At 35.7% G+C, this 18248-nt stretch overlaps 2 protein-coding genes across 11 annotated transcripts in view; one reads left to right on the plus strand and one right to left on the minus strand.

Annotated features, from left to right (window-relative positions):
* Positions 1–6577, plus strand: part of MTMR2 (myotubularin related protein 2) — an 88865-nt gene extending 82288 nt beyond the window's left edge. For all 9 annotated transcript variants that reach the window (XM_017948883.3, XM_003910575.5, XM_009187145.2 and 6 more), the window contains 3 exons: positions 1314–1427; positions 3179–3355; positions 4045–6577. In XM_017948883.3, coding sequence (XP_017804372.1) covers positions 1314–1427; positions 3179–3355; positions 4045–4206 — 453 coding nt within the window. In that variant the 3' untranslated portion in view covers positions 4207–6577. The remainder of the gene's footprint in view (positions 1–1313; positions 1428–3178; positions 3356–4044) is intronic.
* A 186-nt stretch (positions 6578–6763) lies between these two features.
* The window catches only part of CEP57 (centrosomal protein 57), a 41722-nt gene continuing 30237 nt past the window's right edge, over positions 6764–18248 (minus strand). Inside the window, exons 7-12 of one of the 2 annotated variants that reach the window (XM_009187140.3) lie at positions 16816–16923; positions 16219–16296; positions 11420–11658; positions 10098–10242; positions 8180–8421; positions 6764–6792 (exon numbers count right to left, since the gene is read on the minus strand). In XM_009187140.3, coding sequence (XP_009185404.1) covers positions 8191–8421; positions 10098–10242; positions 11420–11658; positions 16219–16296; positions 16816–16923 — 801 coding nt within the window. In that variant the 3' untranslated portion in view covers positions 6764–6792; positions 8180–8190. The other variant, XM_003910579.4, reaches the window with a different exon arrangement.

The raw sequence follows: 18248 nt of genomic DNA on the forward strand, positions 1-18248 counted from the left end.
GAGGAAATGCCTACTGATTAAGCTGTCTTCTCATAACTGAGCTAATAGTTTTGCCAAGAAGATGAAAAACTAATCACAGGCTTAGATCCTTGGGATTGCTATTTAGTGATTCAGGATGCATTCATATTTGGCTATATAAAAAGGCTGTTAAGAGTGTGAACAAATACAGGAGATGGGATTTATTTTTTAAAGGAATAAATGGAATTTGAGAGTTTTTTACAATTAGCTTTTTGTTGTGGAAATGCTTGGTCATCTTCTGCTTGATCATCTGCTTCATTCAGCTTCACAGCCACAAAAATTATTCAAGGCCTACTAAGGGCCCTTTATTGTTAGGAAATCTGTCATGTTACCCTGTCTATACTTGCTAAAATGTAGGAAACTTCAAGGCAAAGTTGTTTTCATCCCTGTTCCATTTACATGCCGTTTATACTATTTTCCTCCACTATAAAGGAAGGGATCTAAGAAGTAAAAACTTGGAAGCAATGTGTATTTTCACAGTCTGCAATCTAAATATTTATATAATTTCTTACATACAGCCCTATAATTGGTAGAACCTTACATAGAAGCTTTCAAATAATTCTGAAATATTAGATAGGATGGATTAAACGAAACCTTCTAACTTACGGGGGTTTGTAATTTTTTATTTCATTAGTCCCCTAAAATTGTGTTGTGTAAAACTAAGACATCCAGTCAAGCCCCTGGCTTGGGTTAGAGAGTGAATTTTCTTTTTGTTAGATGCTGCTAAAATAGTGGCTTACAAGGCACTCTGGTTTGATGGGATGGATGTTCCCTGAAAAGTTTAGGTCGGTGCAAAAGTAATTGCCATTTCAGTGGCAAAAGCTGCAATTACTTTTTCAGCAACCTAAGTATTTAATAGGTTAATTAACTTGTAAATTATCTGCCTCAGATGTTTACTTTTGTGTATTGCTAACATGTTCTGGAGACATTATTGGCATTTTTTTGTGTAATCCTTAGAAAAACAACTATGTTGTTGAAAATTTAAAGAATCTTAATGTTGTTTGTGGTCATTTTTGGCAGAGAATGCCTAGAGTTGCCAGAATTGCATAAGTCAAAATTCAGCCTGCAAGTTTAGGGTTAGCAGATACAGCGGATACAGAAACATCATGGTCTTTAAAGTGATAACACGATGTTTGAAAAGAAAATCATACAAATAATGCCATAATGGTTTGGAATAATGTAGATTTGAATGTTTAACTTATTTTTAAATACTACCTCAAAGGATCTGCCCATGACAGGGATGAGTATGCTTGAAGAATGTCTTAATTTATGTGTTTGTGATGTTCGATTTGCAGTTTCCTACCGCATTTGAATTCAATGAGTATTTTCTCATTACCATTTTGGACCACCTATACAGCTGCTTATTCGGAACATTCCTCTGTAATAGTGAACAACAGAGAGGAAAAGAGGTAAAATATGAAACATGACCTTACCCATACTATCTCTACTGTATATTTTTCCCTAAAAGAATGTACTCTGTGATAGATTTCAACTGAAGTCATTCTTTTGGGTCATACTTTATCTTACATGCAATAATATTGATTGCTTCCTTCCATAGATCTGGAACTGATATATTCTGAAGTATCTTTGTCACAAGGCTGAAGGTGCTAGCTATCTGCTATGAGTTCATGGGTGGGAAGTAGTTTCTGCTAAAGAGAACTGAAGTATGTGAAATCTAGGGAGCACCAGTGTACCATTTTTTTCTATGTAGAATGGAAATCCTTTACAGTAGGTGCAGAAAAATTTAATTAGCAGAAAATGTATATTCGAGTGAATAGGCAGCTCAAATTCCCAAGTATATCCTATTTATGGAGACATTTTAGGTTAAGTTTTTGAGTTTTTTAAGTTGTAGAGTAATACTGTAAAAAAATTCAAACACATAAAAGATCATATGTGGAAAGTTAAAGTTTTTCGTTATCCCACTTTTCCCCAGAGGTATCACTGTTAAATGGGGTTGGTATTAAGAAGAAATGGTGTAAGGATTACATTTCAAGTTTTACTTCTTTCTCAAAACTTGTCTATCCTATGTATCAACATCTTAGTCATCTTGATTAGTATCTCCCTCTGCATCAACTTTTATTCTAAAAAATGTGGTTATAAAGTAGTTTATGTTTTATTTTATAAAGCACAGTAGGAATAAGTACTTGCACTGAAGCTCAGTTGCTGGGTTCAAATCTTGGATCTATCACTTACTGTAACAGTTTGCTTGGGGAAGTTAATGTCTCCTTTTGTAAAATTATGAAGATTATTAAATAAGCGATACAAAATGCCACAAGAACTGCTATGTAGTATTTCCTAGACTTCCTTAAAGGCAGGTATTAAATTTTTAAATTCACCTTATGTTTCAGTGTCTACCATGCAATAAATATTTCTATGCATAGCAGGCACTCAATAACTTAAGGAATGTTCATTAGAAATAGTTTTATTTTTTGAGAGCCTTGGGTAGGAATCATTGATTAAAAAAAAAAAAAACTTTTGAAATTAATACTTTAAATTAATATGCATACCATGAAATTCACTTTGATAGTGTATAGTTGACTGGTTTTTAGTATATCTGAGTTGTACAGCCATCACCACATTTTCATTTCAGAACATTTCATCACCTCAGAAAACCTGTTAATAGTCACTCCCCATTCAGCCCTGCCAAACACCAATGTTTTTGTCTCTGGATTTGCCTTTTCTGGACATTTCATATAAATGGAGTCATTTAATATGTAAACCTTGTGTCTGTCTCCTTTCCTTTAATATGCTTTCAAGGTTCATACATTGTGTATCATTTCTTTTTATGGCTGAATAATATTCCATTGTGTGGATATATTTCACTTATCATCAGTTGATGGACTTTTGGGTTGTTCCCACTTCTTGACTATTAATGAATAATGCTGGTTTGAACATCTATAAAAAAGTTTTCGTACAGACATGTCTTCCGTTTATTGGATAGGTACAAGAGTGGAATTGCTGGATCATATGGTATCTGAGGAAATGCAGACTGTTTTCCAGTACCCTCTGATTTTAATATAAGTTGGTTTATCACTGAAGTCTCCAAGTCCACATCCTCTAAAGAGATTTTAATGACGACAAAGTACTTTTTTACAAATTTCCTCTCAAGTGTAAATGGCTTAGGTGGTGGATAATCTTTACCTATTTTTCCTGCCTACAGAATCTTCCTAAAAGGACTGTGTCACTGTGGTCTTACATAAATAGCCAGGCGGAAGACTTCACTAATCCTCTCTATGGGAGCTATTCCAATCACGTCCTTTATCCAGTAGCCAGCATGCGCCACCTAGAGCTCTGGGTAGGATATTACATAAGGTGGAATCCACGGATGAAACCACAGGTATGTGCTGTACAATATACAATGGGAATTTTCATTCATACAATGCAACTTTGTCCCTTAAAAGCAGCTGGAAAGATTATCTGTGCATATTTGAAACTTTACTCTTTACCCATCGATAGTTAGAACTGTATAGTAGAAAAAGTACTATACTGGGGCAGGGTAATCAGTATACCTGGTTCTTAGGACTGCTTGTATGACATCAGACATATCACTGCTCTCTTTTCTCGCATCTTCCCTCCTCTGTCTGGATAACCTCTAGGGGGTCTTGTTTTAATAAGCTGAAGAAAGTAGCTTTAGGAAAGTTAAAAGCTGAACAAAATTCTGGTCTACTGTGAATATGTTTATGGAATATTGACTACTTAGAACTGTTTAAGACTAAAAACCTGTAAATAATAGGGAATCTTCTGACTACTGACTTTTAATTGTGTTAATTATTTGTTGTATTTGGAAAAGTACCAGTTTCAGGAGCACCTACACAGCAGGTTATTCTCTGGAAATACTCAGGAGCACTGGGAAAGCCAGTGGAAAGATGAGTGGTGTCCATAGTCCCTATATTTAACTTCACTGATGGGTTGGAAAGGTGCCACTGGTTCCAACAGCTGAAAGAACATACACTGCAACATTTAGGGAATGATTTGACTCTTTGGTCAGGATTTCCTAGTTGAATATTTTATGTTTTGCTCTTGCAGGAACCTATTCACAACAGATACAAAGAACTTCTTGCTAAACGAGCAGAGCTTCAGAAAAAAGTAGAGGAACTACAGAGAGAGATTTCTAACCGATCAACCTCATCCTCAGAAAGAGCCAGCTCTCCTGCACAGTGTGTCACTCCTGTCCAAACTGTTGTATAAAGGACTGTAAGATCAGGGGCATCATTGCTATACACTCTTGATTACACTGGCAGCTCTATGAGTAGAAAGTCTTCCGAATTTAGAACCCATCTATGAGAGAAAGTTCAGTCACTTTATTTATTTTAAATCTCTCTAGGATGAGTTTAGAACTGTAGCAGTGCAGGTGGCTTAAGTGAAATAACTCCATATGTAATTACATGATTATGATACTAATCTTTTAAGTATCCAAGGATATTAAAATACTTCAATCCTGGATCCACAGTGGGAACAAGTTTCTATTAAAAGGCAAATGCTGTTACAAATTTTTGGCATCTGGTAATATTAAAACCATTTTAGAAATATGCTCTGTGCTCACTGTGCAGAGGAATATCAGTTTTCAAACCAAAACTGAAATTCTGTGGCATCACATATATTGGGGCCTTGATGTCATGACAGATCAAAATCATTTGATATCCCTTTCTCCATTCTAGGTTTTTCTTTTTTTCAGTAATTGATTTACCTTGATCACTTTTCAACTTCCATATTCTTCATATAGTAAAAGGCAAAGTGTTGAAGATATTATGGCATAGTAGTAGTTGAAAATTATTGCTGTCATTGTTTACATACTTAAGACATATTAGCAAGTTGAGCCAAAATGGGAGGCCTTATAGATGTGCTTGGGGGAAGATGAAGGGCAGAAAGTATCCATACAGGAGTTCAAAGAATTCCATGCCCTTCAGATTAGCCCAATTACCAGAAACATCATGGGAGATATTTTAAAAACTAATTATTCACTTGTTTTGTGTGTCTGAACACACAGAAGCTAATTGGCAAGTTTTTAAGAAGTATTTAAAAATCTTACTAGGATTGACATTTTTCTGAAGTCTGTATAAATAGCTTATAGTGAGAAGTACTATGCTCAAATTTTACATTTTTCCCTTTGCAAATTCTATAATTTCCACTACCAAAGAACACACTGCATGTAAAAGATGTATTACAATCTCAAAGCCAGTAAAAGAAATCTTGCTTCACTGCTCACCTGCTACAAGTAAGAGTCTGGTGCTGGTAGAAACATTTGACTTTTATTCTATATAAGAGCCATATGTAATGTACTGTAATAAAGGAGCTTCTTGTCCCTTGGTCTTTTAATTAAAAGAAATTCCAACTGACTTTTAAACTTTGTTCTTGTCCAAAGTTGCCTTTTCTTTTTTTTTCCCAGAAATATTTGGAAATTATTGAAGGAATATGCACCCCACATGAAAATGTTCAATTTGTACCCATTTTCCCTTAACCAACACCCAAATCAAACAAAATATACAGTGTTTTTCCACTCACTAATTCACTATACAGGGAGTCTGAACCTTAGCCTCCCTCTTGGTCTTGCAATGAGGAACTATAGTTTCTATTAGTATATCCAATTTAGCAAAATTAGTACCAAAATGATTTCTTTGGTAATTGTGTGAAATACAAGCTTTTTAACAGGGCATTTAAGTGGCTAGCAAATCGGTGTTAAACATTAAGCTTTCTACTCCAAGTATTTCACAAATGCATCTGCCATTTTCCTCATTTAAACTTTGATTATCTTGGCCTGATACCACATAAAAGAATGTAGAATGGCTGAAGAGATCAAGAATTTAAAGCTTCTAGTCTTAATATACTTGCATCCACTTCAAATTCCAATCAAAAGCCAGGGGAATCTAAGTGCAACCCTACCACTTCACTGCTGAGAACCTTCCAGTGGTTCCCCTCACCTTCTGCAGAAGTCTCCAATATGGAGTACATGCACTTGAGCATTTAAGATATACCACTGGTGTGTGTGGAAGGGAGGGAGGAGGAATACTAGCACTTTTTATATATTTACACAAGCAAAACTTTTAAATATTTGAATTGACAGTTACATGTTTCATAACTTTATATGTCTGTTGGTTGTACAGGTGTAATTTTTTCCCTTTTTGATTAGGGTTACAAAATTTAGAGACCAGTATGATTAAGTTGAAGCTCCTTAGCCTCCTTCGACCTAGTCTCTGCATACCTCAACTGTTATGTACCAGTGCTACTCTTCTGTTCACAACTGCCTCATGTAATCTGCAGATTCCTGCTTCCCCACTTTTGTTTAGTCTATCTTGTGCACCTGGAACAACTGTTCTCCCTTGTGACTAATTCCTCTTTTCTAGCGTTTAGGCATCACCTCTTCCTCTGGGAAGTTATCTGATTCACGACTGCCTTCTCTGACATCCCCACCTTCCTCTGTGCCCCCATAGCCCTGTGTATATGGCTACTACCACTGCAATTCACCACATTATATTGGAATGAACAATTCACCTGTCTACCACAAGTCTGCAAGCATACCTTATTTGAAATGAATTACAATAAAGCTGTGTTACAACATTAAGTGGATGGATGACACATTCCTCTACTGTAAACTTGCAGATAAGAAAACTGAAACAGTATTTTTTCACTTCTCACCTGAGAGTACAAAAAGCTGGAGTAGTTCAGTTTGAATCCTAGTTGAGAAATGGGGTGGGATTTAGCATCATTCAATCACCCTTCTCCTAATTAGGACTCAGAGCCACTACAATTCAAATGATGGTTATACAATTTAATGACCTGAAATTCAAACAAGGAGATAACAGCAGTTTTTAATAGTTGAAATGGTGGTTGACACATATATTTATCATGTCACCAGTGCACTGTTTCTCACTTCTCTTGTGTCTATGGGCTCACAGTTATTAATTCGATCAAGCTACAAACCTACTCATTAGAAAACTGGACACACAAGCACAAGTTTACAAGCCACAAATACCCCAAAATCTACTTCAGGATCCTAAATTAAAGCCTGTTACTGTAGTATCTTGTATCATGAGGAAATCTAATATTCTTGGGCTCTCTTTCTATGTAAGCATGAGTATAGCAACTAAGTACTAGTTTTTTCTCTTCATGAATACATTGATGTCCTATTTAGAAATGCATTTTTTGAGAGCTTATCACAAAGCCTTTTACAGGCTGTTAAGGAAAGTTTCAGTGTTTCTTTTAAAAAGGTGCTTTATTGACTTTACATTTATAAAAGGTTAACATGTCTTGATCTAGTTGAAATTATGATTTATAGCAACATGATAACAATTATGTGTACAGTTCATATTCCACTCATACTGTACACCAGTAAAAGCAAATATTCAAAGGGTTCTCTAAGTTTCAAGATTAAAAACCATAATGCCTTGACTGAATATCATGATTACAAAACAGGTTAGTTAAGAACTGTGAAGGTATATGCTCACAACATATCCCTTCTCCCATTCTCACTTTATTCCAAAATCTCATTCCACTGACAATTTGTTTATACTTTCAAAAATCCTTTTATAATTTTTACAGATATAACTCAAAATGACTGCTTGGGTCTTTAAAAAAATTAACAGATTAAAAAGCAATACAAGTGCACTTAATACTGATCAAAGTCTGAAATGCCAAAAAGCAAAATAAAAATCCTCTGAAATATATATATATATATTTAAATATAGAAAAACTCCACCAATAGTAGAAACAAAGTATGTTTAATGGTTGCTTTGGAAAGGGGAAGTAGGCACTTCATGCCAGGGAGATTTAAAAATGAGACTTTTCAAGCAAGCACTGCCTATGGCATAGTCTCATATTTTGAAAATGTAAACCTAGTTTTAAATATAAAGAACTATTTTTAAAAAATCACACCCACAAGTAAAAAACTGGTAATCTGTTTACAAAGTGCAATATATCAGTACAGCAAACTCATCTCAACAAAACAAGATTATGTGTGGTTTCTCAGGCTTTAAAACCCCCCTGGTTTCCATTTAAATGTTTTAACACTGAGTCATCCTGCATACATGAAAAGCCTGTATAATGAAGCCTGGGTCCCTTAACACCTGCTATTAATTAATTCCAACATAAGTGAGTATGAGATCTGGAAAGTAAATTGTCATCATCTGATTGATGAGGTACAGATTATCTGAATAAAATTTCTGACCTGGTTATGAGTCAGTAATCCCAACACAAACTACTGCTTTGTAGTGAATTCTGTATGGTTTGCATGTCCTTCAATAACTGAAGATTTTTTCTCCCTTTTTCTCCAGGTCTGAGTTTGGTAAAATCTTTCTTATTTGTGGTCCCTGTGATTCCAGAACGGCTGCTGCTGTTTCCTTCTTCATCAAGAGTCTTTTTGGTAGCTTTTAATTCCTTCTTCTGCTTCTCTAACTTCTGTTTCTCCAGCTATACCAAATAACCAAGGCAGGAAGGAAAAGGAGAATTTAATGAAAATATTTTTTTCTGACAACAAAAAGTACAAAAGAGTACCTTTTTTTGGTTAACTCTCATGCTAACTGAAACTCAAATAATACATTCTAGGCTTTTTTAAAAAGACTTCAAAACCTACTGCACTAGTCATTTAACACTTAATATAAATAAATATATGCTTAAATATATATAACAATATACAAACAAGTAAACCTGAGTAAACAAATTCTGGTTGTCCTAAATTAAGGCAATATTGCCAAAGTACAGAACAGGGCGAGTGAGAAACAAGGGGAGTTGAAGGAAACTCATGGAGGAGGCAAAAATCAGACACACAGAAAAGAACGGGAAGGATTTTCACAAATGGGAGAAGAGGAGAAAGGCATTCTAGAAACTAGTCTGAGGAGGCAAAGAAACAAGTTCCAGATGGATGAACAGATGTAACTGGTAATGTATTAATACTATGAAAAGAATTTCATTTTTGTTCCATTATTTTAGAATAATTTAAACCAGGGGAGCTTCATTTTTACTTTAGCCAAACTGATGCTGGCATGTTGGTGTTCCATTAGAATAAGTCTAATTAGTATAAGCAACAAATTAAACCATTACTCCTTACTCCTACAGGAATAATTTGCTTGTATTTCTTTTTCATACATGAACTTTGAAAAAACATCCCAAGTTTTAGAGTTGAAAAGGCTAGTTTCATCCCAGCTCTGCCATTTCCCAGTGAGCTGATACTTGGGCAAGTTATTTAATTTTGCTGAGGATATATGCATACTTCCCAGAAAATGTGGCCTAGCATCCTCATCTATGAGAATATACTCACTTCATAAGCCATTTGTGAAAATTAGATGATATACTCAAAGCACTTGGCACTGGGTCTATCATATGGCTACCAATCAACAGCCAACAAACCTGTTCTACTCTCTGAACTTCTCAGCCTTCTCCATTTCAGTCAGTGGAATCACCATCCTGCCTAACTCCCTCTCCTTCTACATGATACCCAGCAGCAAATAACCCCAATATTTTTTTTACTTCCAAAATATACCTCAAATCTGTTTACCTCTGCCCAAACCCAACTACTGTCTTGCTGACCACCACTGATATGTCTATAGCTGATCTCTCAGCCTCTCTGCCTTGATCCCATCACCCTACCCCTAGTCACTACAGTAATCTCTTAAATACCTGAATCATGTTTCTCTCTGGATGAAAACCCTTGAATGTGACGTCACCACTGCATCTAGTAGATACTACATTGTTGGCTGATATAAAATGATTAGTAACATAAATATATTTCACATATTTAATGTTTGACTTATTCCTTTGGAAATAGAATTTCCCAGGTGCTTTTTAAAAAAAACTTACTTGGATAAACTCAGAACTATTTAAATTCATCAAAGCAGTTAAAGCTTATTCATAAAGAATATTAAATACATTCAGTATTTGAAAGATGTATCTTAGATGAATATGCTAAGTGACTAAAAGTGTCTTCTTTCCTAATCTACTTACCAATTCTTAATGAACAAATGTCTTCAGTAAAGTATCTCCTGTAGATATTTATCTATGATACACTTAGTGTCATAATTTAATATTTGAATTAAAGTGTATTTTTTTTCTTAATCATTAGAAACTTGAGTGAAGGAAAACTGAGTTACCTGGGCTTGGTATTTTCGAACTTTAGTTATTTGGTTGGCTTTTGCTTCCATCCTTCCCACTAATGCCTCCAATTCACACTCTAACTTGTCTTTCAGTTCAACAGTTGGTGACTCCTGGATAAGTTTTGCAAGCTGCTGGTGATCACTATATACAAAGCAGAAGTAGAACGTGGTTAAGTTTTCTATGTTTCATGGCTAGGTCTATTATACCTTGCTCATTATGGGGTTACTGCCCCATGTATTTAAAAAATGACTCCATTTTTTGAATAGAGCAAGAAATTTTTTTTTGAGATGGAGTCTCACTCTGTCGCCCAGGCTGGAGTGCAGTGGCATGATCTCGGCTCACAGCAAGCTCCGCTTCCCAGGTTCATGCCATTCTCCTGCCTCAGCCTCCTGAGTAGCTGGGACTACAGGCGCCCACCACCATGCCCGGCCAATTTTTTTGTATTTTTAGTACAGATGGGGTTTCACCATGTTAGCCAGGATGGTCTCAATCTCCTGACCTCATGATCACCCGCCTCGGCCTCCCAAAGTGCTGGGATTATAGGCGTGAGCCACCGTGCCCAGACTAGATCAAGAAATTTTTAATTGAAAATATGAATTTAAAAGTTCAAGAAAGGCACTGGAGGGAAATGGAAGAGTTCTTAATTTCAAGGTTAAATCTTTATATTCATATTTTCCCCAAAAGAATACTGTATATGTAAAGGAAAGTCTAGAGATGAATTTTGTTCTTCAGACACTCATGTCCTAACTTATCAAGTTTAGCTAAAATGAATGTAATGTCAGGCACCAGATAATGATGCAGTACACAACAGACCACATATACAACAGTGATCCTGTAAGACTTTATTATCATATTTTTACTGTATCTAGGTATGTTTATATACACAAATACTTACCATTGTGTTACAACTGCTTATAGTATTTAGTAGTAGAGTAACATGCTAGGTTTGTAGCCTAGGAGCAATAGGCTATAAGATTAGCACACTCCTACAGGCATAAGGAAAAAAAAATCGCCTAATGATATATTTCTCAGAGCACATCTCTGTCATTCAGTTATGCATGACTGTATATCATAAGTTCTCAAAGAAATAAAACTTAAATATAAACCTTGGTCTTCAAAACATTTAACAGTAAGAGAGAGATTTTACCCTTATTAGTTATATTTGTTAAAGTCCCAGTAACTTGGTTAGTGTTAAGGATTGTGCTCAGCCATACTTGCTCAACAAAGGAAAGTAAGAATAATAAAGTCAACAAGTTTTTAAAAACTGAGGTTTTAAAGCTAAATTGAATTAAAAAACAAACAACAAAAAACAACTCACAAGCTCATTTGCCCAAATTCATCCTGTAAAGTCTGTAAGACTTCTGCCAGCTCCTCATTAATACCGTTGGAGGGAGATGTTACTGACAACTTCTTACTTTTACCACCTCGTGAAGATACTTGCTTTGCCAAAGGAATACTGTTGATGACTCGATCATTGCACAAAGCTTTACTGTGTTGCTTCATCAGATGCAAGACAAGCTGAACATTGGCTACCACGGCATGGCTAGGACTTGTGGACTAAAGGAAGAAAAATGATGAAAGAAGTAACTGAAGTTATATTCTCTACACCACTTTCTATTCCCTAAGCCTAGGTAAAAAGAACTCTTCACCCTTCAAAGTACAGTATATAAATCCTAAAATTATTCTGATCATGATGTTCTTCTATTTGAAATCCTCTTGATATAAATCCACTAACTATAATGTTTCAGAATGGAAAATAAGGCCCTACATCATTGAGCTGCAACCTACATTTCCTAGCCTCATGTCCTATCATCCTCCACTTTTCTGCATTTTGTGAACAAACCATATTTGCAGATGACATTTTTTGGTGTGTTAGCAACATTTATATCATTCTTTAAAACCCAGTTCAAATATATTATTTTTAAAGGCTTCCTTAAAACTGCCAGGTAATCAGTCCATTCTCAGATCACCTATAACACTTTTTACATATCTCTCTCATATCATTTATCATAATATATTTTAATTGCTTTTACATATCGATTTCACCTATTAAACAGTGTACATCCAGGTGGTAGAGACTTGTTCATTTCTCTATCCTGGAATAATAGGAAGCACTAAATACATGTCTATCACATGTGTAAGAAAAACCTGATAGACTTCTCAAAAATATTTTTTTTGTTTTAAACACTAAACCAACAATCTCAATGTACTATTCCATTTTATAAATAGATGGCTGGGCTTACTTGGCTCCATAAATATCATTAGATAGCATATTTAAAATGCAGGTTCCTAGGCAGCACACCAAACTCACTGCAGAGTTAGAGTTTGGAAATTTGTTTTCAAGTCCTCCAGTTGATTTTGATTAGCCAGATTCGGAACCACCATGCTAAGGTAAACATATGCTTTCCTTCTAATCTTAGTTCCCATTGTTAGCTAGCAAATTGAATACAGCAGTATTATATATCACATCCAAGTGGGAGTTTATTACATCAATGCAAGGCTGGTCCACTATTCAAAAATCAATCGATGTAACCACTATTTTGCTCGTAACTTGTAATATATATTTATTATACTAATTGCCTATAAGTACACTTTCAGTATGCAATAATTTAAAAAATTCTCTTGTTCCTGTTATTTTTCTGATTATATTAATATGCACTGGACCCTTGAACAATGGAGGGGTTAGGGGCACCGACCACCCATGCAGTCAAAACTCTGCCATAATGAAACTTTATTTTCCTTCAACTTTTAAGTTCTGGGGTACACGCACAGATCTGTTACACAGGTAAATGTGTGCCATGGTGGTGTGCTGCACAGATCAACCCATCACCTAGGTATGAACCCCAGCATCCATTGGGTACTCTTCCTGATGCTCTCCCTCCCCGTTGACCAACTCCCCCACCAAACAGGCTCCAGGGCATGTTGTTCCCCACTATGTGTCCATGTGTTCTGATCATTCAGCTTCCACTTATGCAGCTGATAACTATAATAAAACTTTGCCCTAAAATGTAACCAATAGCCCACTATTGACTGGAAGCATTTATATTATGTTTTATGTATAAACTATATTCTAAAAGTAAAGTTAGAAGAAAATATTAAGAAAATCCTAAGGAAGAGAAAGTATATCTACTATTCATTAACTGGCTCACCATACAGGCCTTCATCCCCATTATTCACTGTTGAGTAGGCAGAAGAATGGGGTTGGTCTTGCTGTCTCAGCAGTGGCAGAGGCAGAAGGGGTGGAGAAGGTGGAGGGGGAGGCAGGAGAGGCTAACACATTCTGTGTAACTTTACAGAAATATACTATAATTTGTCTTGGCTTTTCTGCTTTTTCATTTCTCTAAAAATGTTTCTATATGATACCAATTATTCTTCCACCATTTGCTTTAGTTTCAGTGATGTATCATAGAAGGGTCTATGTCATAAAAGTCAAAAGCAGGTTGGGCACAGTGCTCATGCCTGTAATCCCAGCACTTTGGGAGGCTGAGACGGGTGGATCACCTGAGGTCCGATTTTGAGACTAGCCTGGCCAACATGGAGAAACCCTGTCTCTACTAAAAAAATACAAAAATTAGCCAGGCATGGTGGCGCATGCCTGTTGTCCCAGGTATTTGAGAGGCTGAGGTGGGAGAATTGCTTGAACCCAGGAGACAGAGGCTGCAGTGAGCCGAGATGGAACCATTGCACTCCAGCCTGGGTGACAGAGCGAGACTCCGTCTCAAAAAAAAAAAAAAAAAAAAAAAAAGTGAAAGGCAGTCTTGAATAGTTAGAACCCTTCTGCCAGACTGTCTAGTGTCAATGTGTTTTCTGACATTACTTCCACGTTGTCTTCCTCATCTTGTGGCACTGGTTTGAAAGAACTTGTATCCATCCCAGTTGTTAATTCCTCTGTCATGGTGTCTACTGACTCTTGAATTTCTCCAAGATTTGTATCCTGAAATCCTTCAATCTCTTTCATGATTGGCTCTGTCATAAATCCTGTGAAATCATGCATATCATCTGGAGAGTTTTCTCCAACAGGAATTTATTACTTCAGGCTTGATGGCTTTCATGACTTTTTCTATAAAAATGATGACATCATCTTCAACTGTGTAATCCTTCCAGACTTTCATAATGTTCTCTCTGAAGTTCTCTTCCACAGCATTAAGAACCCTTTTTACACTGTATGTAATGTGCCTTAGAGGTCCTTATGCTCCCTGATCTAGAGGCTGAATTAGACACCTTGTGTTTAGGGGCAAGTAGACTACTTCCATGCCTTTGGTGTTGAACTTTCATGTTCCTGGGTAGCTAGGGGCAATGCCTAGTATTAAAAAGACTTTAAAAGGCAGTCTCTTACTGGCAAATTACTTCCTGACTTCAGGGACAAAGCATTGATGGCTCAATTCTTTTTCTAAATCCAGTTTAGAAAAAGGGTTCTCAACGGGGCATTCTTGTCGTAAACCCAAAGACTGGCAGTTGGGTATATTTCCCCTTGAAGGCTCAGGGATTAGCACCTTTATAGACAAGGGCAATCCTGATTGTAAATCTGATTGTGTTTTCACAAAATAGTAGATTTAGCCTGTCTCCTCTTTCCTTAAATCCTGGTGCTGACTTCTCTTCCTTATAAATATCCTTCATGGCATCATGTTTTTCCAGAATAGGGTACTTTTGTCTGCATTAAAAGCCTGTTCAGGAAGATACCCTTTCTCCTCAATGATTTTCTTAATGGCATCTTAGGACTCATCTGCTGCCTCTTGGTCAGCAGAAGCATGACTTTTGTCTGCGTCTTGGGAGCACTTCCACCATCATTAGTAGCACTTGACATGGGTCCTATGGTATTATTCAAAGTATTTACTGTATTGTGCTAAACATGATGGTAAATACGAAACTGCTAGAGAACACTTTCTACTGTGACACACAATTTGCTGGAGAGATGAACTGCTCATTTGAAGATGATTAGCATCACACAGCATTTTAAGTGAATACTCCCAACCCTTGAGCTCATCACAATGACAACAGAGGTGGCTACAAAATTATCAGTTGCATAGTATGTACTACAGTTAATTTTATACAGTTATGATTTAATACTGCATCTTTATCTATTTACATTTATCTGTACTGTGAATGGCGCCATGTAGTCTGTGTGCAAATCGTTTTTGATAAATTAAAAAAACAGACTTGTGTACATTTTATGGTAGTAATAAAATGCACTTGTATTGACATAGTCAATTTTATGCATCCATGACATACCAACTTTTTCTTAGCGTCTGATATTTCTAAGATACAGTTTGCAAGTTTTTTCAAATTGCCAGAAATCTCCAAAAAATTTTCTGAGATACTTATTGAAAAAAAAAATCTGCCTGTAAGTAGACCCACACAGAGTTCAGACTCATGTTGTTCAAGGGTCAACTGTACCTTTTTCAAATGCTTGTCACCACTAACGTATTATATTCCCCATGATTTCACTCCAAATTTACTGGGGGTTTAAAATAAATAAATATAAACAAATATAAAATTCAAAAGAACATTTACTTCCCAAGATGCTAGAATGACAATCTAGTTGGAATCGAAACATAAAACCACCAGCAACACAGCTTATAAAGTAGTGTCAACTAGCACAGTTTTAGGCACTTCACTCAGTACTTGTTGATATATGACGATACAGCTTTACATTGAAGTGCTAAAGAAACTTAAGATTCAAGTGTACGTATGACTGCTTCTTGGAGAATTAGTCCTAGATCTGGATGTGAGGGCAAGTAGTGCTATATGCTTATTCAAATATCTACCTGTATCTAAATATAACTCAACAGGATTGATACTAAAAATCCAATGCTACAAACATATTATTTCTTATTTCCTTGACCCCTATCTGAAACGACACCTTCTTCAATTTAGGGTCTCTGCTTTTACCACTTCCTTTCCACATATACTTTATCTACTTTAAGGTATCCTCCCCATCTCTTCCTTGCTTCCCCAAACCCAAAAAACCTCCCCCCATCTCATTTTCACATCACTGTAATCCACACTGGTACAGGGACAGAAAAATGTTCATTCCATTTACAGACATACTTGCAGATGCAGGGACTTAATTCAAGGATCAACATTGTACAAAAAGAATCCAGAGTTTGACCAACTCACCTTCCCAGCTACAAATGGCATATCTCCCAAGCATAATCTATAATGTGGTTGTGCACCAAAATAGTTCCTAGAACTTTTCTGAATGAAGAGAAGAGGAAAACAATTTTATTTTATTCACATGATAATAAAAACTGACTATACATGACTAACTTGAAACTTCAGTTAACTATTGGGCTACTACTTGCCTTATCTATAGCTGGCATTATGATCACGAGCCAGCTCCTAATAGTACTTGTTAGCACGTATCCTAGCCTTGTAAAGGCTGGGGGAAAAAAAGCACTTGACAAAACAACAGTTACATTCTAAGTAGAAAATCAGTATACATATACACAAAACATTGTAAGAGCACAAGATAATGCAGTACTAATAATAATGCTAATTTTGTATGGTGTTCTGCAGTTCCAAAATCCTTATATATTTTCTCACTATCAGGATAAAAATTTAGAAGTATTACTTATCTCCACCTTCTGAATGAAGAAATTGAGAATGAAAGATTTACTCTCTCAAGGTTGTAGTACACCATACAGTTTATGAGTGTTTTGACATAAACTATACCAAGTAATCAGCATTTTGCCTGATTTGGTTCTGTCTTCACACCTTTTCTGGTGGTTTTGACTTCTTTTTTTTAATTCTTCTTGCACTGGGAACACGTGGAGTTGCCTTATCTTCAAAAGTAAGTCTATTTGTTTCTAGACCAGTCTGCAACTAGGAAAAATGAGAGCCTAAAGTTAATGCTGTAGGAATAAAACCGATGAAAGCCTGTAAAAGCCAATAGTAGTATCTAACTGAAAAACGTATTATAGCTGTGTAAAGTATGTCTTGAACCAATCTATCAATGTTTGTCAAATATTTTAAATAAATACCAGTCTCTCATTTTATCTTGACCTTCTTTGTTATAATCTGTCCTTTCTTCAGTGTGGAACACATTACCTTCAGTATTTGTAGCTACTCCATAAATTCTATCTAATGAGTTAAAGGCAATGTATCTAACCCCAAACCATTGCTTCAATACATTCTCTTTTCAAAAATGGCATCTACTACATTACCAGACACAAAACAGCCAAAGAGCAGAATACATTTCTTCCCCTTCTAAAAAGCCATGCACTTACTATACAAGAAAAAGGAATTGAAAACTTATGTCCAAAAAAATACCAAAAAACAAAAAACACTGGAAGCTATCAGGCAAATGTTACCAAGTCCTTTTCTCTAGAAGCTTAGTAAGTATACTAATTTAAAAATATCCTGTCTTCATGGTAGAAATTCCACAAGCACTTACTAAGAATTTCAAAAAAGGACTGCTCTTTTCACTAAGCCAACTTTCAACTTTCCTTTAAACAAAAACAAAAAACAAAAACAAAAAAAAAAAAAAAAAAAAAAAACCTGTCCAGAATAGTGGTTGTTTCAAATCTGCCTATATGTACCAAAACTGTCTGCAGTTTATGAGGACAATTTGGATTGCCAGGTGGCTGTCCAGACCTCATGATTTTGGCTCTTCCAGATTGGGGAAATTCATATTTTAAAGTATTTTAAAAGTTCCCCAGGAAATTATAATGGAGCTAAAACATATATTCAGGACCAGTGGATTCCATAAAAACAGATATTGAGATTATCACTATTACTTCCCACATGAGTGCAGCTTTGGGGTAAAAAAATCTATTCTGTGACAAAGGAATACAGGAAGCATCTATACACTCCCAACACATCTAACATTGCTTTATACACAGTAAATTGACTAGATATAATTCAATGAACAGGAAATTACTACTCTAGAAGACTTATGCCTATGAGTGTAAACAGTATACAAGAACATTTTTTTGAGTATTTTAACTTCCAGTTTATTTATTCTTCCCAGCAGCTATCTTATTTCTGTGCTAGTTTTCAAACATTTTAAAGCACTTTCATTATTTTTTATTCTCATTTGATCACCCCAACACCAAGAAGATGCAAAATGCAGAACACTTTTTTTTTTTTTTTTTTGAGACAGAGTTTGCTCTTGTTGCCCAGGATGGAGTGCAATGGTGTGATCTCAA

The sequence above is a fragment of the Papio anubis genome, chromosome 12, assembly GCF_008728515.1.
Source record: "Papio anubis isolate 15944 chromosome 12, Panubis1.0, whole genome shotgun sequence".
Classification (NCBI taxonomy): domain Eukaryota; kingdom Metazoa; phylum Chordata; class Mammalia; order Primates; family Cercopithecidae; genus Papio; species Papio anubis.